Below are 24,073 nucleotides of genomic sequence, written 5' to 3' on the forward strand. Positions count from 1 at the left end.
CTCTTTATTATTAAGTGGGATCAGCATAAAGTGGGACACCACTGTTTGGGGGGAGGAGGGAATCTGGTAATAGCAACAGGTAGGCACCGGTATTACATTAAAATTTGTTTTACCACACCCCCACCCCCAACCCTAAAAACATTCAATATCTGTAATACCATACCTGTTGCTATTGCAAAGTTGAATTTGTCAATTTCTTGGGTCAGGTCTGACGATCACAAAGCTGACAAATAAAAACAAAACGACATAAGGATTATTCACCTTCAAAGAAGAGTACGAGACTACTACAGGATGGAATCCACATGGGCCACTTTTTGAGCAATGACAATTGGGCCCAGTGACAAAATATCTTCAGTGTCTTTCATGAATAAATGAGTGAAGGTAAAATGGAGAAGTAGGTAGGGTGAGAGTGCCGAAATGTGGCTTTCATCACATCCTACAAAGATGAACGAGATAGGCCAATCAGCCACCAATAGCACCTCGTGATCTTTAATTATCATAAATGATGGGTTCGTATCAGTAAGGGACTGATAAGCTCTCTTGATTGTTAACGCAATCCACCTTGAAATGGTGGAAGCTAAAATATTAGCTGAACATTTAATGTGTAGGAAAAGAGGTTTCCTAACCCTCCTCCTTTTAGAGGCTGCTAAATACAATTGCAGAGCCCTAACTGGACATACAAGTCTGTTTTGAGTCATCCCCTGCATATATATGGCTGTTACTGGAGATCTCAGTTAGGAGTGGCGCAGCCAAAGGAAGCTGTTTTTATTATTGCTAACAGAGCTGGCTTGCAAATGAAAGAAACCAACTCGTAATTCTCATTGAACCTAATACAGTCCTGCTTTATGGATAGGACATGATTGATCACTCCTTCATCTCACAGATTCAAAGGCGAGTAAGAAAACCACCGAGGGTAAGGTTCACAAAGGATACTTCACCCAAAGGTTGAGAAGGAGGGTGGGGTGGTATTTAGAGACCACAAGACAGATTCATTTAGGTATCAAAGAGCAAGTCCATGGTTTCTACAATTCAAAATACTTGATCGGGTCTGATAACAGAGTCTCTGCCGATGGTAGGGCCTTTTGAAAATTTGAGCATGTTGGAAAGGGCTGCTTGATAGTCCTTAATAGTATAAACCTAGCATTGTTTCAATTATAAAAGGAAGAAAAGAAAACCAGCCACTGAGCTCATAGAGGGACAACTAAAACCGACACATTTTCAACTACAAAAATAACAAAAAGATTCTCCATTTAGCATCATAGCTTAGAGTTCAGAATTGGAACACCTCTCCATGCTAAGAAAATCTGACCATCCAATCACCAGATCTCATGACAGCAGTCTCCATCTTGAATGGAAATCCATCAGCAGAAATCCATTTGCAGAAATCTGTTAGGGAGAAAAAGTTGATATTTAAACGAGACTTACCCCTTTCTTGAGAATCAGGAAAATCTAGGAATATATGGCATATGATTATTCTTCTAATACCGTCTCTACTGTATCCTTCCAAAGACGGGAATGGACCTCTTCCTTTAATTGTGCCAGATTTGGAGGAGGGAGATACTGGAAACAAAGGCGGTAACCATCATTTATGATATAAAGGACCCATCCATCAACCGTTATACCTGACCAAGCTTGCAAAAAGAGGTTTATCCTGGCACCAACAGGAACCAAGGGAAAAGGTATAGTCTCCAGAAGAGAGAACAGCTGTTCACCCTTGTCCTTAGGAAATGGGGAAGGCCCTTGTGAACTTCTTCCCTTGGTCTTTGAGATGCCTTTCTATGGCTGTGTGCCAAGGGGAGTCCTGAAATGGGGTTATTGCTTTGAGTGGGGCCACATGGATTTAAAGACGTTTTCCCTGAGAGCAGTTTGAATGATTCTGTTTCATGGCTTGTTTCAAAGAACCAGAAGTGGGTGCAAGGGACCAGTGGTGATGGTCTCTCAAATCCAGATGGGAGGAGCCCTTCGAAGAGTTTCAGCCTCCAGGAGGCAGAAGCCCTCATAAGGTGCTTACTGTGCTCTTATAAGACATTGGAAGTGTCCAGTGTGACATCGCTGTGGAGGTGGAGAAGCTCTGCTGACAAGGCCATGGACAAGAACAAAGAATACCTGTATGTGTTTGCCGCTGCTTCCAACAAGTGATGGAAAGCCATTGGTGACACAAATTCATCCTTCAGCAGGTTGAATGAAGCTGCTGAAAAGAGGTCAGCATACGAGGCTATAGTCACTAATGACCTAGCCTTTTGGTGAAAGGATTCCACTGTTTTCACTGAAAGGCAAGCCTAGAATCCCATAGAAATACCCATTTTTGAGCTCCTTTAGCATATAAAGTGGGAGCTTTAGTGGGGCAGGAATGGGTATGCACTTTGTAGCTACTAGCAGCTACCAAGGGTCGTAACAAGGAGGGAGGGACAGACAACTCCTTATGTTGTCTAGCAAATGCTGAGCCCTTGCTAAACCTTTAATAAAATTATTTGATCATAACTGAGCAAGGAAGAAGCCAGACATCTGGTTGCAAATTTGCCCCAGAAAGTTTCTCCAGACTGGAAAGAATTTTGAAATTATGTGAACCTGAAGGTTTGGGACACAGATCGTTAGGCAACATCCAGTAAACCTTGTTCACTGCTTTATCAAAAGACCAGGATTCCTCCTCCGCCTCCTTAACCAATGGCTGAGAAAGGGATGGGGACCTGAAGGGAGGGGTACCACATCAGCCTGCTCTGTGTTTAACTTGATGGCTTCAACGACGACCGAAAGGACATCTTCGTCCTTCACTCATTCCTGGGAGGCAGAACTATGCGAGGAGACATGGCAGGAGGAGAAACTTGATCTAGTAACTACTCCTGTGTAGTTAATATACTGTTTAAGGCACTGACCTCTGCTGGTTGCGTAGGGGGATGTTTTACCCGCCTAGAGCATTATGAGCGAGAAGTATCATTCCCCTCCCTCCTCATAGACCCAATCTTGAAAGACAAAGTAGGTATACAGCCCGCAGGCATGACTTCGCTACTTTGCCGTCCAGGTCCAAAAGCCCATGATTGTGTGTAGGAATGAGGTACTTGTTTCCTTGCAGAGAAAGTCCCCATATCCCAAAGGGATTCTGAGGAAATATAAGAAAGGGCGTGTCCTCACATCCCAAAGGGATTCTGAGGAAATATAAGGAAGGGGGTGTACCCATCCAATCCCCTGCCCTAATATGTTGTCAGTAAGCCAATTCCCAGTCCACCAAGGGATGAAATGGTGGTCTGAAGAGAGGGGAGACTCAGCCCAGTTCCTATATCCATACCATATTGGCTGCAAAGACCCACCCTCTGTGCCCAAGACCCATTGACTGGTGACAGATATACAAATCTGAGTTGCCTGTTGAGTCCTTACCCAGTGACAGGTCAGGCGTCTCAGATCTGCAGGACTTAAATCTGAGCACTCCCTCACTCACATTTTACTATATCTCATTGCCAACAATATGCTCCACTGACTAAAACAGGGCTGCTCCAACGATCATGGAGGGATGACTCATAATCAGACCATACCAAGCTGTGGGTCAATTGAGTGCTGTCCCCCCCCCCCATACATCTTACTCTCTATCCCATTGATAAAGAGAGGGTGATGCTCCTCCTTTTAGAAAGATGCAACTTGCTCTCTGCCTTCATGGAATGGGGATAGTGCTGCTCCTCTTTCTAGGGAAGGCACGACTCACTCTCCACCTGTTTATACCTTCCTATGGAGGGGGCACACTAATCCTAGGAGTCTTTAAGGTAAAGAGAATCCATACAATTCTGACAAACGCAAGGATAACTTCTTCCTCGCTTGGTATGATCGTCAGCTCTCCATGAGAACCCAAATAATTATGTCAATCAGGCATCGAAACAGCAAGAAACAAGTAGGGAATGACTGCTCATTATAAGGAGAAATTACGGAAGGCAATCTGAAACTAAAACCAAGCATGATAGATGAAGTGAAGAAGTAGTTTGTGACCTGCTTATCATGTATAAAAATGTCACTATTCAAGATATAAGTAAGGTAAATAAAATGATTGGCATGCCAGTCTGTACAGTGCAAAATAGGGAAATTAAAATGAATTACCTAACCATAGCTGCTTTAAAATTGTATCTGAATATAAATAAAACCAGAACACCCTTACCAGGGGATGTCACGACGCACACCACGTGTACCGAACAATTGTTAAAAAACCCTCTAGAGAGCTAAATTAAAAAGTGATATAAATTTATCAGGGTATAAACTCAATGTTCATGAAGAATATAGCACTCAAGACGATTAAAAATTCGCTCACTGAACCTCAAAGCAGCAGCTAATCTTCTTTATAGAAATGACGTTCAACATTACAACACGGTGGCCGAAAAATGTATGAAGAAGGCCTTTCACACATACCCGGGATGTTTGCAGTTCTCATGCAAGCCTGATCGAGAATTCTGAAAGACTCTGGTTCATCCCAATGGGATATGGAATTTTCATTCTTCGGCCCGTATTTTCCTCAAAGAAAGTACTAGCTATTCAATAGCATCATGTATGGTATTACTGACATTGAAATACATCAGATACAATATTAAATCCAATCTAACCTTCAATCCAGTGAAAATATAAGACAAAATCAAGACTATCGAAAACCATACACAACATAAAGTATGAAGAAATAAAATATAAAGAATGATTAAACAAGCAAAAACAAAACGCAATTATCAGTCAGTTCTTGAGAACAAAAATTGTTTATCAAATTCTATTTCAAAAGTTTTTGATCAACTCACGGGGGAAGGGGGGAGGGTAGAACACACAAACATTGGACCAATAAAATTCACTTATTTCTGGTTTATGACACCATCATCACCAATGACAGGAAACCGCAAATGTTTGCAATGGGACTTTGATCAACATTTTCACGAAATAAAAGGGACCTGTAAAAGAAAACAACTGAGATGAAAATGGTTTTGCATAGCATATACAAAATCCCTAGTAAGGTATTTTTTCTCTATCCCACCAGTATAGAGCTTTGTTAAAAAATATCCCACTGAAATTGATACTAAGACAGCTTCAGGATTTGGTCCAGACTGATCCACGACTCATGAAAATATTTGCCCCATCTATTTCAGAAAATATAACATTCATAATCAATTTACATATTTCAACCTCATCTGTTCTAGGAGTAATGTCTTTTTGTAAATCAAATTCTAATTAAAATACAGATAGCTACCGACCAGCTTTGTTGCTACCAAACTTGTCATAATTTAACGAAAAATGTGTCCACAACTCGTTAATATCATATTTTACCTAATGCTTGCTGTTACACAATAACCATTCAGGCTTTAGACAGATCATTTATGTGAGACTGCCTTGATCTCCTTAACTGATAAATTTCATCATACGCTTGACAGAAGTAGATCTGTGCTTATGATTTAAGGAACACTTTCGACATCGTGGTCCATGACTATTTTTATTATCTATTAATGACCTACCACTTTTATTGTCGACCCAATTTCATCTAGGATTCAATTTCATCTATGCAGATGTCATATTCTGAGACATCCAAAACGGGAAGCATGAACTGGAATTTCTTTAAAGACTGCCGTAAACAAACTGGACAAGTGGTGCACATGCAAAGGCATAGTAGGCAATCCTAGTAAAACTAATGTATTATTTATATCGACACTGCAAAGAAGAGCAGAACTATGTCGAATATAGAAAGATATAATGATACAGTTGGTCTGTCAGTGACTGAACACAACAAATATATCAGTAAACATTTTGCTTAATGATGATGGCTTTCCAGTAGGACAAGATGTTTTTCCACTATGTTATAACAGTTGTATACAACCCCAATCAGACTACTGTAATAATTTATGGATTAATTCAAATGATAAAACGATAGCAAAGCTAGCACATCTAAAAAGAGCTTTCAGGCTAATATCGAACCAAACAGTAAACAGGGCAAACTTGGTTGTCAAGCTAATAATATTGTGTATCAAAGATTCAATCCACTTGAGAAAAGCTAAGTGTTATGTATATTGAGTTTGTATTGTGTGATTGATCTTTGTCCATACTTAAAGTAGGAGTTTAGGCCTGCCTAACTAGTATGGGGGTTGTTAAAGAACATATTACATTGATAATTGTTGTCTATGATTCTAGATTGTACATTAAGATAATTATTACTTGTAAGTAAACATGTTTACTTGAATCTGATTTCGGACATTGGTTTTCTCATTGGTAATTCCTAGCCTACTTGATGTTTCCTCTGCTCTTTATTAAAATTGAAGTAAAAGTCCTGATATTTTTACTAACTTAGAATGTTCATGAAATAAACGTTTGACAGTCATCCTGATCCTCTCATTGTGTCTTAGGCTTTTATACATAATGTTGTTTATATTGGAATTACTCCTTTATCTTAATATCTGAAGTGGAATCAGTCTTTTAGTGGTGTTGGGTTTTAATTTGAGAGGATTTATTTATTTAAATTTATTTAAATTATTCACTCGAATTAAAAAGTGTTCATTAATATTTTCGGACTAAATCACTATTTTTGGATTATTGTGAATTAATTTAAGGACATTTTGGATTATATCATTGTAATACATCAAGACTGATAGCTCATCAACACTATTCCAGACTGTTGGTTCATCAGCACATTCAAGATTGGAATTTATTTGGAACACCACTGAAATTCATTTGATACTTTTGGACTTGTGTTAGAACGTTTAGGATTATTTGAGATTTAATTCACAATACTGCAAGTTCGTTTTAAATTTTCACTTTTTATTCTATGGTAATAAATTATTTGTTGAATTTATTGGTGTATGCCTTTTAAAGTAACCTGATACCATTCACCACCTAAGATCATTTCTACCAAACAGTACACGATTTCCAAACCAAATAAGGAATTATTGAAAATCAGTTTCCAATACTGGGATGTTTGCTCAGGAACAGTATTCCAACAGAAATTTTAAAGGCTCACTCTATTTCCTTCTTCCAAATTTAATATATCCAGTGATTTTAGACAGAAACGTAATAAAAGTTAATGTGCAAAAGGTATACATCTAAATATTATACATGAATATATATTGATATAGGTATAGTTGATTAATGAAACTCGCGCATTTGAGTGAGAATAAACACATGTTGTTTTATTCATCAATGCATTTTGGCGTAGGTCTGTCTGTCTGTCTGTCTGTCTGCTACATGCATGCATGCATGTATGTATGTATGTATGTATGTATGTATGTATGTATGTATGTATGTATTTATGTATGTATTGAAACAGAAATGAATAATACCATTTTAAATTCAATTACAGCTTTTGTTTATGATATTATTGGCCACTTATTTGTGAAGGTTAATGCTTTCAAACAAATCTTTCTTAATTCTCTTGCTTTTATCCAATACTTCTTATATTGGTCTTGTTCTTCTAGCATAAGGGCTCTCAACGGAGAGATCACATGAGTTATTTATATATTTCCTGTAATCTACAAAACATATAAAGGTTTTGACTTAGTAATATATGATTAAAACTCATGTCATATTAATTTCTTAATATTCTATATAGCGTATCTCTTTGAATATCAAATTGTTTCATGTCATTAAAATATCCTTTCAGTACAATTTTTGGAGTCAACATGATGAATGAAATGGCCATTATTTTGCATTTTGTTTTCAAATAAATGCCTTAATTTCTATGAGTATACATATTAGTTACAATAATGAGCCATACATTTACAACATGTATGTCAGTTATTAAGATATGAGTCAATCTCTAAAATTACCTTCTCTTTGATGATGGGAAAGAGACTAAATATCAGTCTTTTCCCAAATATAGTTAGAAAAAGAGCAAAGACGTGCTTAAAAGAGCTTCTCAATAGTCAGTTTGCTCGGCGTTTATTTCAAAATGTATGTAAAGTCTTTATGTTAGTAACGAAATACATTAAGAACGTTTATTGATTCCATAGCCATTGCATGTCTTATGGAGGGTAATACATTTACCAGCGACTTCCTTTGCTCGACAAAACTAGAGATGCTACAATTTGACAGGAAGCATTGAACAGTTAAATATAGCGGATTAACCTTGTAGTCAGTTGATCGAAATATATAGCGCGGAGCTTAATTAGCAATTTTCTTTTCAAATGAATTACGAAATTTGTTAAAAATGATCTAAAATTAGACATGTATAACAATTGTTTATTTAACCATACTATAAATCATATAGAAGTATATTATTCCCTCGTGAGATATACTATGTTACGATAAATAAGGTTGCCATTTCACAATATGATGATAACATTACTTCGTTGATAGTATGAATACTTAACCTTATGGCTACTCTTCCAAGTAATTAATCTCCACCTTGTAATCAAGTGGATACTCCAGCCACATTAACATTTATTTCTTTTCTTTATTCAACTATTTCAACGTCAATAAGACCAGTACTGTATCCTTTCATTAATGTGTTTTCTTGTTGTATATGTTGAGCTAAACACTACATCTCACATTTTCACGTAGATCTTTTGGGACATAGTTATATGTTTTTACTGTATATGCTCCATAACGCCTCCCACAAAATGCTAACTTAGACTGTCACATTCTTTTTAATATCAACAGTTATCCAAAACAAACAATATATTACATCCTCGTATGCAGTAATAAGTAAGTGTAACCATTGATCTAATTCATAACCCAGATATACATTGTATTCTCTATAAAGCCATTTTCTTATGCATATCCTATTGTACATAAAATTACAATATGATTAAACAAGTTTTATTTTCTATTTGAATTAAATCGAAGAAAATATTTGTCTTTCACCAATTTGTAAAGTCACATATAACCATTTTATATGGTTCTTTGATGTGCATTTAGTATTTGGTAATAATAACATCTCTTCATTAGAAGAGAGTAGATTGTATATGTTTTTTCTGAATATTTACCTGTGCATTCATCAGCAACAAAAATAAATATACAGTTTGTGTGCGTACATATTTTCTTTCATGTTTATCTATATGTTTCATCCATGATGTACATTAACTAATTTATGCCCAGTTCCGTACAATTTAATATCGTGTTCGGTTCTTAAATCTAACCATGAACTTTTGTGATTAGTATACAAAATATGTGCACTAATATTTACAATTCCCATGATTTGTGTTCTTCATCAAAGAAATAGCTAGTTGCTTCTCAAAACTGTTGACCTAACATAAATAATTAACGTTATTAATATATTCTATACAGTCAAATTATTTGTTTCTCCTTTAATGGTTAGGTCAAATTTTAAGAACATGTTTCCAGGTACAATCAATAGGCTTGGTATTTCTGGAGGTAAATGTTGTTCTGGTTTTATGCTAGTTGCAGTAAGTGGAAGATAGTAGTATGTTTGATTAAAATACTTAAGGTGCTCTTATGTTTCTTTTGTTATATATTTTCCATATGTTGTCATCCTGTTTATTTAGCTTACGTTTACAGTTGAAGTGGCGACGACAATAGAAACTACTATTTGCAACTACTGTTCCAACGGCAAATGCAAAACATTACTTCCTGGATTTTTCTTTACAATATTCTCTAGGTTTTACAATTTCTCAAAATTGATTGATTTTGTACACTTTACTTTATTCTTTTTCAATGAGACAATATTCATTTCACATCCAAATTTTATTTGTATCGATTCTTAAGATAAAAACAATTCAACTTACACATCGGCATGTTAATTGCTTGAATCATATCGAGATTGTAAAGTTTGAGCTCGGTTTGAATTTAGTGTCCAAAATCTTCGAGAATATTGTCCCGGAAAAATAAATGTCATTTTAGCGCGTGACACATGGTTCACAAAGTCAGCTTTGCTTGGAAAGAAGGAACAATCTTCTTCCTTTACGTTCTTTGTTTGGTCGGAAGTGTGACGTGTTTATGCTGATCACTTCCTGCGCCAGATTTCACCAAGATGACATGCAGTATTCATTTAAAATAAGAATAGATGTCAACACATGAAACTTATTTTCGCTTCAGTAGTAATATGAAAATGACTTGTATGAGGAAAGCAGCTTTGTGGATATATATTTCTTACATAATGGGAGCATGCAAATGTAAAGGTAAGTATCCAATAGTATAACAGGTTTAAAGAATGTCTTGTGCATATCAGTAATTGTGTTAATAAAACATTAGCTGTGTCTGGATATTATTTTAATTGCATTGTGTTTTACTAAAGTTGTATTTTCATTCAATTATCGTTTCAGATGAAAAAGTGTTTGCCGTCGCTGGATGCAATGTGACATTAGAGTGGAAATTAGGAAATTCATCGTTCGAGACTATGTTCTGCCATGTATATGTTTTCAATTCAAGTGGCATAAACATTGCTATATTTAATTATCAAACATGTGAAACAATGAATGATTCGTCAGTATACTGCAACATGTTGCAACGTGGAGAGGAATGGCTGCTTTCTGTGGTTTTAATTTATGTAACGCCGGTAAACAAAGGGATGTACACTGGTCAGATGGAGTGTGGATTAGAAAAAGGAAAAAATATCACAAAGGAGCTGATTGTTATCGGTAGGTTATTTGAAATATAATCTTTTTTAATTAAAATCCGGATTTATAGTCTAGTAATAAACTGGTGAATCCTTTTTATCTTGTTTTCCTGAAACATTATAAATCAAACTAACTGGAGCTGTTGTCTTTGTTGTAGAATTACTTTCAATACTATAATTATCTTAGTCCAAAATGTGCTTTTACAGACAGGACTATGTATACATGGATGATTAACTCATATGTGTCTTTTTCTCCATGACTGTAGTGGTGCACAGACCGCACACTGGTCAAATGTGTTCTTGATTACTTTAAAAGACATGAATAACCTCATATTGCATAGGTGCAACCACTCGGTTACAAATATTTTTAAATCAACGAAAATATATGCCGTACAAATTTACTTTGTCACTTGCATGTACTTTAATCATATTTGTCGACTGAGGAATAATATTTGTCATTTAATCCTTGACAGTTAAGACCTCTGTTTGTAATTTAAAAGACTAAATGACACAGTTATAAACACATTTATTACCAAGCCTGTAAAATTGTAAATGCATAGGGCCAAGGTTCATGAAATAGAATTATATATATATATATATATATATATATATATATATATATATATATATATATATATATATATATATATATATATATATATATATATACTGATTGCTAGCCAATAGTTTCTTGTCCTAAAACGAAACCTGGCTAGGAATAAGTTTTATATATAGTCAAAAATAAAAGAATGGGGAAGAGGACAAAAATAGAAGAATGGGGAAGAGGAAGGTAAGTCAGTTCATTTCAGCATCGTGTGTTTATCTGATATGCTCTTGTTTTGTTTTCTTGTTTCGTTTTGTGTACTTGTTGTTCTGTCATTAATAATCACTTTTCTGTTTAAAAGCATTGCAGTTTCACGTGGATCTTTATTAACATATGTAAATTGATTAAATGTTTAAAGTTTCTTTGCTTTTCACTGGGAATATGATTTACTTAGTTTTACTTCAGTTAAATACAGATATTTTTGATTATTCTGGAATCATATAGTAGTAAGATATGTTTTGTCCGTCATCTTAAAAAAATAGGCTTCAAAAAGAATCATAAAAGTTTAGTCCTTTAAGCACAAATAACGCCAAACTAAAATAATCACAAAGTGATTTTTTTTGTGTAGATACCTTCATCGCAACTTTCACCGTCAAAAATCACCCGCAGACAGCTACACTTTAAAGATAATGTGAATTGGATAAAGGTTCTTCTAAGTACGACCAACGCGCATCCAGAGTGGGATTTGTACGGTCATAAAGTACAATTTATATGTTACTATAATAATAATAATAATAATAATAATAATAACAAGAATAAGAATAATAATAATGATAATGAGGACTTTGTATAGCGCCTAATCGTTAGAACCTCTAAGCGCTTTACAACATTAGACCATACATACAACATGAAAAACAACATGTATAATGATATGATTACAAAAACAAACACCATGAAATTAGAAAACATAAAAAACACGCTGAGAATATTTAAGGTAGGAAACAGTATGAGGTCTTTAGGTTTGTTCTTGCAGTCGAAATAAGTGAGTTCTGAGAGCACTCTTTAATGGGATCTCTGTGTCTTGTGTCTAAGTTCAGTGGGCAATTCAGTCCACGTTGCTGGGCCCTGGTATGCAAAAGAACGCTGTCCATATGACTTTGTTTTCATAGTGGGAATAATGAGTATACGATTGTCAGAAGAGAAGCATAAGCATCTTGCTGTTGTGTACACATGGGTGAGGTCGGATATGTATGTTGGACTAGAGTCCATCAGTGACACGTAGCACAGAGAACAAATTTTTGTTTGATTCTGGATCGAATGGATAGCCAGTGTAGGGTACAGAACAGCAGTGAGGTGTGCTCTGATCGTGTACTCTAAGTATGATCCGAGCAGCTGTGTTTTGAACTTTCTGAAGTTTCTGGAGTAGATATTGAGATGAACCAGACATAATTGAGTTACAATAGTCCAGTCTTGAATGTACTAATGAACACTTAAGTGTTTTAGTGGCATCAACTGATAGATATTTGCGAATGGAGCTGATGAGTCTCAGCTCAAGTTATGCAGCCTTGCATATGTTCATGACATGTTGGTGCAGTGTGAGAGTACTGTCCAGAGTAACACCTAGGTTTCGTACTGATTGTGTGAATTTAATGTTGGCGTTGTTGATATTTATTGTTTTTGGTAAAGGACGTGAATGAGAAAGTCTTTGTGCAGAATGGCCTCAGTTTTATCATCATTCATCTGCAGCTTGTTACAAGTCATCCATGATTTCACATCAGAAATGCACCTCTCTACACCTTGGATGGTAGCATCAACATTATGATCCGGATATTCTATTCTTTTATGCTGAAAAAGGATATCAGCACAGAAACAGTTGCAAACAAATTAATTAAATATTTAGAACTGTTGAAAACCGTTCAACATAAACGTGCACAAATAGTCGGTCATTTAAAAGAACTACAGCGCAGCTTTGGAAACACTATTGGCAGAATCAATTCATTAGTTAGGAAAGTTATCATTAGGTGAACAGCAAGTCAAAGGTGTAACATTTGCAGCGAGCGATTGTTAGAGCTACAAGTATGATTTAACAGCTCTTGTTCTGTCTATATGAATTTAGTAAAACGCGTTGGCTTATCTACTACTGCTGCTTATTGTCCTCCTCATGCTTCGCCTGCTCCTACCCACTACTTCACCTGCTTATAACCTTCCTAATCCTATAAGTCATTAATTTGTAGACATAAGATAAAAAGACGTGAAAACGATTGTCAAATATGTGTTTTAGTTAGCAAAACAAGTAGTACCAACATCATAGCCTGAAATTACTGAGTGGTATAAGCTGACTTTTGAAACAGCAGAAGAGTGTGGTTCTTTATGAGCTAATTATATCATTGTAAGTGTTCTGATATTGACCAGCATGCTGCTCACAGGTGTGATCAGAGGTGTATACCTTGAAACAAAATGGATTATGAATCGTGGTGTAAATAACGTCATATTTTTCCAAGGAAATTACTAATTGTGATTGTTCGTTTGTTTCGAGTTCTATCTTTATAAATCATGTGTAGCTGCAATTGCAAGACTGTTCATTTTGTACTCCATGTCACATAGTTCTTGTTATGTTTATTTCATTATATATCCTTTGACGAATTGTTGCAGACTGTTCATCAGCTGCTGGAATAATCTCTATTACAATATCGGTACTTAAATCATTGCTCAACCCTTCCTTAAAGATATAAGACTATTATTTTATAAAGATGTTGTATCCAACAATGCAACCCATTTTCAAAACAATATCATTAAGAAATCAAATGATACCATCAACACCACTAACTTAACCTGGTCTAACTTTGGAATATTAAAAATAATGATGCATTCTCATCATACTAATATCATATGAGCCACAACCTTCTTCACCTCAAACTGATTTCTCAATTAACATTTTTTCATGAATCTTGAACAGTTTTAATAAATTATGTAATAGATTATTTGTACTGAACACGAGTAACTAATATAGAAATCAGCGTTGCTGTGTTGCAGAAAAAAATCGCTTGGATAAACATTATTATACAATTTGCAAAGTTCGTTAATTTTACTAAACCAGAGTTCTAATTTCGAATTTGTTCGTCAATAAAACGATTTTTTTTTCTTTTTCAGTTACTTCCTTGCAGTTTGTTAATATCCATTACCAACTATTTTCGTTAATAACTATTTAAGTTTGTTCTGTTCATGTATCTCCAATCATGATGCAGAACAATGTTAAAGTGTTTAATACTTTAGATCTGTATTATATCTAATTGATTTTGATTGTTGTTAACTAAACTAGAAAAAGAATGTATTATGCAATCAGACAATAATTTCGTATTTAACAATAAAAAGAGATTGTAATAACTTTTGCACACACTGATTTGTAAAATGCTTCATTCAACTGCTGCCGTCCGCCCAGACAAGTTGATTCTACTACAATCTCAGTCACACTATGTTCCGTATATATGTTCAGAACCATCACTTTGCACCCGTAAAATGTGGTTATCAACCTTATTTACGGTTTCTATGGGGACTAATCTTGTTGTAGTGTTTAGGATTTGCGCCTCTTCCAATATTTGCGCATTATCTCAGTTAACGCGAGTGTTAAACATAGTTACAGGCAAATGATACAAAGAACTGGTAGCCAGTTTCTTAAATATAAATCTTTTATTTTAAGTCTCAGAATTTCGTGTATTTTAATTATTTTATCTAATTATTTTAATCAAGTTACAAAGCTAACAATGGCTTGGAGTTAATCTTGCTTAGAGACACTTATCTAATTCTGATTGTCTTGTTTTTATTCTACTGATATTTTATGGTAAAATTGCGAAAGAGATGTCCTTAAAAAGATATTATAATTTATATTTCTTTGATTGAATATCTTTCACACTTGATGGTTTTCAAAGATTAGCAGATCATCACGCTGGCCTAGACAATTATTCTTTGTATGTTTTTAAACCTTCGAAAATAGTTCTTCGAAGTGCAGCCTAGTTGCATGTTAGCCAATCTTTAAAGAAACCTATTAATGGTTATTTACAAAAGCAGTGAATTCCCCGATTTCCTGCCTTTATCACTGTAGATGAAACATTTATTTTCATTTAAGATTATTAAGGTAGCACTCTTGCATTTTCTGTCGAAATTGTTTTGTACGTAAGACGGGTTTGGTACTATAATGGAAAAACACTTATAAAGAGAAATGAATTGCAAACTAATGCGCTCATTATTAATATATCTATTGCATTTTTTTACATAGAGCATTTGTGTTCTTGTTTTTGTCATTGTTGTGGTAGTATAAACATAATTTTGGAAAACGATATATATATATATATATATATATATATATATATATATATATATATATATATATATATATATGTGTGTGTGTGTGTGTGTGTGTGTGTCCGTCTGTCTGTGTGTGTGTGTGTGTTTGTGTGTGTGTGTGTCATTCCCCCAAATATAAGAAGATAGACCATTCAACAAGTCTACTGTGTAATATACATCAGCTGTTTCGAAACGTTTTGGTACTTATTATATGTGTGGCATATTGGCTGTTTTGTTTCCCATAGGTGGATGCAACTAATGGAATTTGTATTGGTAGGAAAGTGCTTTATTAATGATTTACAGCCTAATTACAGAACACTTCGAGAAATTGTAAGGGCCTGAATTAACTTCACAATATTCTAGTTTGAAAATACATTTTTGCACATGCTTAGTTGTGAGTTTTGAGTATTCAGAATACTCCGATTGCTGTCTCCTGAAAGAGAATTATAAACCGTGAAGTCTTCAAAAATACGTTGTTAGTTTTTGAAACATGATTGTTTGACGGAAGTTGTTGGCTTAAAGATACATATGAAGTTGTATTGTCTGCTGCGAAAAAGAAAAGTGCTTCATGCAATTAAAAATACGCATGAGCTGGGTTTCAGATTTCACTGGTAAAAACTCTTTTTAAAGTTTGTTTGCCTTGTTTTAGATTTCTGGTGCAGGCAATTGCAGAAATTGTTTAGCTAAATAAGGCAGTTCTCATAGAGTATTTCTGGCACTTTCCCTTCATAGACCAGTTCGGAACATATGACGCTTTATAAATATTGCTCAGTTCTATAGTACCACGAAAGTGTAAGATTATAACGTTTGTACAAAGAAAGTTATAATTAATTCTATTTCGACTCGTGTTCATTTTCAGACAAGCCGCAAATAATAAAACCACATAAAATAATCCTTACAAAGCCACTGAATATAACATGCACCATTGAGGGCAAACTGGAAGATGTGAACTATCGCTGGAAATTAAACGAAATAGATTTAAATTCTACAGGACTCGTCTATGCAAGATCATCTGATCTATTATTTGAAAGTTCATGGACGGTTGACAAATCAAGCATCTTTTCATGTGAAGTATGCAAAGAAAACAGTTGTTGTATAACAAGTGAACCTTTTGTTCTAGATCCATACTGTAAGTATTAGTATTAGTACACTTAACACATTCTGATCGTTTTGATTTCTTTCATATTCTGAATTTTCATATTGAAATGTTCTTGTTTTTCTAAAAGACAAAATGGACAGCAAATAAATGGATGCAGAAGAAACCAGACATGTTAACTTCGCCAGAGAAAGAGCCATGGGCAGAAACAGAAATATATGCACGTGCATACATACATACATACATACATACATACATACATACAGAGAGTTTCAGGACGTTATATAGTTATAGGCTGATGTTTAAAACCGTTCAGTGGATGGGAATGGGAAAGAGAGGAGTGAGATAGGAGGTAGAATATGGTATTCATTGATTATGGTTGTAATTGAAGAAAGTTACATGTTTCAAACCAGAAGCAAACACTCTTCGTCATTTTTGTGATGATGTGAATATCAGGATTACTTACACAAACAATGTCGTAAACAAAGTTTACTATGACACTCGTTGTTCGTGAAAGTTATCTTGGATGCATATATATATATAAATACATATATAAATATATATATATATATATATATATATATATATATATATAGAGAGAGAGAGAGAGAGAGAGAGAGAGAGAGAGAGAGAGAAAATGAGGGGAGATTTCTTAGTGCACTTATATTAATTCGGAAACATCGATAAGTGATTAACAATAGAATCTAACTCCATGCTTGTTTGCTATAGATGAACCTAATGGAAAGTTTACTCGCGATGACATTCTTGTAAATGTTTTGCATTTTTAAAACAAAGATACCGTGACAACAATTACCAAAATAGAGGTTTTCAGAGGTAGTATATCTGGTAAAAAAATAAAAAAGAATTTCACATCTGTTAAAGAAACAGTAATGTGACCCAAAACTAAAATGTGAAAATATGCTATTGGGAATACGTAATTATGCGTATATACTTTTGGTAGACTTGTTTGAACTTTAAACATAATTGTTTTGATCTTTAATTGTAAGGTCCCATATATTTAGGAAAAATAGTCAAATAATATGATTATAATTGATCCAATCCATTGAAGGCGAAATGAACGGGTCGTAGAAGCTTAAGAACATTGCACTGTGGAATTTTATTTCCGCAATGTCAAATTTTTGTTGTTTTCTAGTAGCATCAAGATTTTAACTCTGACAAATATTACACAAAATACAGTACAAACGTATGACAATAACATAAGTTTGGGTTTTGACATACCTCTTCTCGAAAGGGTTATGAATATATTGAAGGCGTGGACGGGTACCCTCCATTGAACAACCTGGCCGGGCCTGGTATTTAAGGGTAGTGCAAATTCCGGCCGGGTCTACTTAGCCGGGCCGGGTACCCGTACATCCCATGTCTAATCTATATAGCGTTAAACTTTCAGAACAATGATCCCGTGTACCAACAGCGCTGAAAACTAAATACATGAAAGGATCTCGAAAACGTATGTGTATGATTGAATTCCTAGTAGTAGATGACTATTGTCTGTGCTTACTTTTGGTCGGAAAAAATTGCTCTTGGACTTACACAGGACAGTTAATGCCCATCGTTTATGTCAGGAATTAGAGCCAATATTATTTTTTCAAACAAAACCCCTGATGGTATACAGGCATATTCATATTTAACCTATCGAGTGGTTGTTATGCAGACGAATCTGCTTTGAATCTGCTTGTGATTCGAAAAGATAAATATGTCATTCACCAGTCACAATTTCCACTTAGAAAACTAAACACAGTGTAATTACCCTCAAGCTACAGCCAGGCACCAATGACCAGTGGTCTATCACATATTGAGTTACACCTTTTAGTAACTGTGTCATATAGTTTACAATAAGATTCCAATAAAGATCAACTTTCCTCTATGATATTTAAGTTGAAACAGAAGAAAAAGGGTAATCCGATACGTTTTAAGGTGGAGCTTTTCTCTTTAATATTTCCTTGTTTTACATTTTAGATGGACCCAACAACGTGGATTTGAGCCTAAATGAAAGCGATATTTACCTTCAAGACAATGAAACTTTCACCGTAAAGTGCTTCGCGGATTGCAACCCGGTTTGCAGTTTCTGGTGGGAGGGGAACGTAGGTAAAGACAATGAAGAGCTAATAATTAGCAGCTTCGATTCAAAGAAAGCCGGACCACATATGTGTTACGCAAGAAATTTAGAAACAAATGTGATGGCAAAATCCAAGCAATTTGTTCTTCACCATGCAGAAGGTAACGAGAACAGCGTTTTATTTCTGTTTAGGGATTAACATTTTGATAAGATAAGGTATCTGACGACTCTCTAACTGAGCTTGCTGTTATACATTAGTCGCAAAGCTAATTTACCTTTCACTAACCCCTCTAGTTAAAACAACACCATGTGAACTGGAAAAACTTTTCTTTTAAACTTGACCATTGAAATCACTTTTTGCACACTAATACTGCAGACACGTTTATATTTGCAATTAATTAATACTTTTTACAAACAAATAACAATCTAAGGCTGAATGAAACTTACAGAAAAATGTACTCAGTGTATATCATTTCACTTTGGACATATTCTTCTTATTTTTAAAAAACGAGAATTCTAATACCTTTGTACTACGTTTGTCACCACGTGTATCACGGACAACCTCAACACGATCATTCAATTAATATTTCAAATGGGATAAAGCTGAATTTAAAGTTCGATGCCTCTGTAAAACCAAGCCACCATCTTTAAAAGCCCATGAACCTTGTTGGCAAAGTATTAGTATATCATGTGAACATTCATTTAGCTGAGGCATACAATGTTTTGTTTAATAGAAAAAGTTTTTTGATGTTTTAATATTGACAAAATTTCCTTGACGTATTGATTGATTTCATTTCAGTCGTTTCCAAGGCACCCACAAGTCAGAAACACAGTTATGGTATATATGGCCAATAATTAGCAACGAATATGACGCTGTTTAAGATTAGTAGTAGTAGTAGTAGTAGTAGTAGTAGTAGTATTAGTAGTAGTAGTAGTAGTTGTTGTTGTTGTAGCAACAGTGTAGTCATTATGGCATATTGGCATGAATTACAAATACAAAAGTAGTATGGCATATGTGCATAATTCTGAGTCATCGTAGCTAAAGATTTTTTCCTTTTTATTATTTGTTTCATTCTTAACACTGTATATACTTTATTTATTGACAATAAAATATGTATTTAATTTTAATAGATACAATAAATACTTCGAGGTCTACATGTAAAAATGGTAGAACTCCAAACAGCGTCTATTAATATAAAAGAATAGAAGACGTTGCGAATATAACGAGTTTTTGTTGGTTCAAAACCTACATTTAATTCAGTAAAATTCAGTATGTATTATAGGGATTATTTTTTTGTTTGGGGGGGGGGGCTATTTTATTGTCAGAAATATCGGTTTTACCCGCTCAGTTGTGATAAAACTGAATGTTCCTTCAAGGTTACGAATGTTGCTCGCAAACTGTTAGTACAGTCTGTGAACACTGATCTGCCACATAACAAAACCCTCTAATGTGTTCATAATCTCTCTTCGTTTTCTTTGTTCTGCTTTCTGTCTTAATGTCGATTTAAACTGAACCAAATATTCATCACAATACTAACTCCAACGTCCGCACAATGAAAAATATTTGTATGGGTAACGAGATATAATGGTAATAACAAACATTTTATTGATTGATTCTAATATTGACAAAAGCTCTTTGACTTATTGATTTATTTATTTTCAGCCCCTTCTAACGCACCCTTAAGTCTGGAACAAAATGGCGGTAAATATGACAATCCATTCCCTCTTAGAGCTTTACCCCTCTAAATAACACACACAACAATGACGACTACGGCGCCAACGTTTATTAGTAGCAGTAGTATCAATAGTAGTAGTAGTAGTAGTAGTAGTAGTAATTGCAGTATTATCATTAAGTCATGTTAGTATGATTTTACAGCTAAAGCAAGTAGTACGGTGTGTGTGTGTGTGTGTTTGCTTTTCTGTGAGAACGTATAAAATGCAATTAATGTGTTTTTCGTTTGTTTCAATCTTACCATTGTACAGAAGTAATTTATTGGCAAAAAGAGTTATAGATTGTATGTATATTGTAAATAGGTTTGAAGCCGAGATGTAAGAATGGCAGAACGCAAAGTGTATAGCCTCTTTAAAAATAAATGAAAAGAATCCCGTTAAGAATGTTAAGCACTTTCTAACTTGTTGAACATCTAAGTGTAAGACAGTAACATTCAGGATATATTGTAGGAGCTTTCTTATGATTGTCTTACTGTCATAAATATAAGCTTTATACGCTTTTCTGATGAGTCGCATAAGCTCAATTTACGTCATTAAAACTACCATTAACAGCCTCAATGCATCAAATACAAGATTAGCATCCCATAAATAAAAACAATGTCTAAATTAAATTTCAGTTTAAATAGTAATAACATCAACGTGCAACACTATTTTGTATTGTAAAGTGTGATGCTTCATGGAAAGACAATTACTTTTTTGCTCATCGAATAAGCCATTGTTAATCCAGATGTTGCAGATAATATTATGTTAGATGCTACACTTCGTGACCCTATTGTCTTATTTTACATTCATGTTTAATCATACAGTTTCAATCAGATGATACATGCTATATTTTACAATGCACCATTGTTTAGGTTTCCAATATTACTAAGCGTAGAAACTAAAGAATGTACATTTTCACTTCCAGGGCCTCAAATAAACCTTCTCACTATGGGAATAGCCATTGTTGCCGTCGTCCTGATCATCGCCAGCTTTCTAATGTTCGTAATGCTTCGTCGTAAATGCATATCTAGAAAATTGGGAAACGCTGGCATTAAATGTTAGTATTAAATTACACACGTGTCCATAAGTTTCAGTCAGGCATTCAAGTAAATGGCGTTTTGACTCAAGTTAAAATTAGATATATTATAAATTGTTAATAACGTTACATCAAAATAAAGCCCCCCCCCCCCCCCCCCAAAAAAAAAAAAGAAAAGAAAGAAAAGAAGAGATCACGATACATGTAAACATGTCCAACATTTGTAATGCATAGAAACACGACACAAAATCAACTCTGTTTAGGAAAAGGAGTATCTTCTTGGTAACCACAACTGTGGTCATGTGACTGCTTTCGAACAATATCAGTCAACCAACCTTACGGATCTCAGGCTTCACACGTTATCAATGATGTGCAAAACTGTTGACTTTTGTCGGTGACAAATGGTTCGAAACTCAACACGAAATGCTATCGATATATTTCATATGTCTAATTGATGGGAAGATTAAACATTATATACATTTATTGAAAGTCTTATATGCCTTCTGGATTGCATTAATTCTGCTGCATATTAACATAAAGACCATTGAAAGACAATAAACAATGCATGTATATGTATGTATTTAATATCTAAATAGCGTGAGGTTCATAAAGTGTATAATGAGACTGAATAGATTGAAATTTTGTACTTAATTATCTCCAAACTACATAATGTATTTCCTGCAAATCTGCATATTTTCAAGATTTGACAGTATTGAGAAGGCGACTTTAAACAAATATTATTTGTATTTGTACGAATATTTTTCATGTTGGATAGAATCTAAGATACACATGCTCAGATTAGTCAATGCATAAGCAATATGCATATGAAATGCTAAAGCTGACTCATATTATTCTGTTTTGTTATTCAATTTGTTAAAGATGCTCGTACATTACATCAGTCACGTGAAAGACCGGCAACTAGAAAAGTCTCGAGAGAATTATTAAGCTTCGAAAAACGTCACAGACCTCTTCCCATTCCACCAGAGCAAGATAATACATGCAGAAGTATTAAGGGATCGTGGTATCAAAATGAACGTAGAAAATCCAGGAGTTTGCAAACACTTTTTGAACATACCAAATGCTCTTGGAATCCAGTTCGTAAAAGCTTATCCTTGGGAACTTTGAAACAATTATCCCTAAACCTTAATAACTCCTTCAATGAGAGAGTCAAGCAGAAACCAAAAGAAGATCTATACAGCTCTATAGATGAGGTACTTGTTACAATTTTCTTACCCCTCCACCCTCTCTCTCTCTCTCTCTCTCTCTCTCTCTCTCTCTCTCTCTCTATCTCTGCAGCTCATGTATGAAAATATAATCGTAACAAATCTCAATCAGTAAAAACTTTTTCAGGTGAATTTCTTATATGTAAATATGCAGTTTTCTCTTAATATTAAGTACTACATTTATGAATCAGTATCCACGTCAAGCTCATTTTTATCATTATTATCTTTACGATGGTTTTTTTAATAAAAATAGTTGTTCCTTTTACTTTTATTGCAGAAATCCTATAAACATATTTAAGTTATTTTCATTGGTTCACTTAAATTTACCCGGCTTGTGTATCTTGCTTACTATCTAAACGCGCGCGTGTGTATGTGTTTGTGCGTGTGTGTGTATGTATGTGATTTACAGTCTGATAATATCCAAGTTACATGATAATATATCCATTACTTTTCTTGTAATACATGTATGCGACCCGTTGTACTGCATTCGGTTCAATGTATCTGAGCTTTTATATAACCTTAAAAGTCGAAGACGAAGTTTTAGCATTAATTCTTATTGTTTTGTACTTATTTAGTTTATGAATGTACATGTCTTTACTTCCAGAAACACATCTATCTATCTATCTACTGGTATCCACATCAAATAACTAAAAATATTTACCTTGTTCTTATAGGCTGCTATCTCGGTCTATAATTACGCTGGAGCCAATGAATATGAAGAAAATCTACACGAGGATGAAAGGGAAACTGAAGTGGGAAACTACATTCATGACTATGCCATTTTACCTGGTGTATAAAAATATGTGGTTTGTAATGTTAAAGGCACATACAATCTCGTAGCGGACGAAAGTTAACCAGCACAGATACGATCGGATGGATCAGAGAACAGATAAACGATTGTATGACCAAAGGTGCGAAAAATGATTTTGTTACCTCTAAAGTGTCAACATTCCTATCTGTTCAGATATTGAAGATAGATGTTGTTATTGACAGATTGCAATTTTTCTCTCCTAATCCAGTCACTAACGGATTACAAGTTATTTAAGGATGAAAATGGCTTATACGTTTGTAATTCCCTGTAAAATATAAAGACACAGCTAGTATATATCTTTCCTACAAATTTATGTCAGTCATGTATCATATTGTTATTTTCAAAAGAAATATACTCGCATTTTGATTCATTACAGATGCCAGTAAGCATTTGGATTCCAAATGGCAATTATAACAAGAGGGAGAAAAACAATAGTAAAACATGGTGCATGGCTGTTGCTATTTCTTCATTGTTTTAACGTCTAATCACTTTTGATTCAGTTGATTGTTAATGTTCATTGAGGAAATAGCATTGTCTCTCTTTTGTTTTTGCTCTGTTTTACATTTAAGCAGTTATCCAATTATCTATTTTAAACTGTTTTGTTAATTATACCATTTACACATAATCTGCTCTTGTGGGTTTTAACTTTTTTTAATATGCACGATCAGTTTTACCAGTTTTTCATGTATCATGTCATATTCCTTGACACAAATACATTTTAA

General features: G+C 34.4%; 1 protein-coding gene across 9 annotated transcripts in view; it reads left to right on the forward strand.

Annotated features, from left to right (window-relative positions):
- The window catches only part of LOC149774224 (uncharacterized), a 154,925-nt gene extending 130,949 nt beyond the window's left edge, over positions 1-23,976 (forward strand). For 5 of the 9 annotated variants that reach the window (XM_089945628.1, XM_089945632.1, XM_089945631.1 and 2 more), the window contains 8 exons: positions 10,218-10,532; positions 16,255-16,524; positions 18,469-18,729; positions 19,368-19,406; positions 20,232-20,270; positions 21,207-21,338; positions 22,197-22,528; positions 23,215-23,976. In XM_089945628.1, the coding sequence (XP_089801754.1) occupies positions 10,218-10,532; positions 16,255-16,524; positions 18,469-18,729; positions 19,368-19,406; positions 20,232-20,270; positions 21,207-21,338; positions 22,197-22,528; positions 23,215-23,337 (1,511 nt within the window). In that variant the 3' untranslated portion in view covers positions 23,338-23,976. The remainder of the gene's footprint in view (positions 1-10,217; positions 10,533-16,254; positions 16,525-18,468; positions 18,730-19,367; positions 19,407-20,231; positions 20,271-21,206; positions 21,339-22,196; positions 22,529-23,214) is intronic. The other 4 variants (XM_089945633.1, XM_089945634.1, XM_089945636.1 and 1 more) reach the window with 4 other exon arrangements.
- The last annotated feature ends 97 nt before the right edge of the window (positions 23,977-24,073 follow it).

This window comes from Sinohyriopsis cumingii, unplaced genomic scaffold, assembly GCF_028554795.1.
Source record: "Sinohyriopsis cumingii isolate HCF-2022 unplaced genomic scaffold, ASM2855479v2 utg000379l, whole genome shotgun sequence".
Classification (NCBI taxonomy): Eukaryota; Metazoa; Mollusca; class Bivalvia; order Unionida; family Unionidae; genus Sinohyriopsis; species Sinohyriopsis cumingii.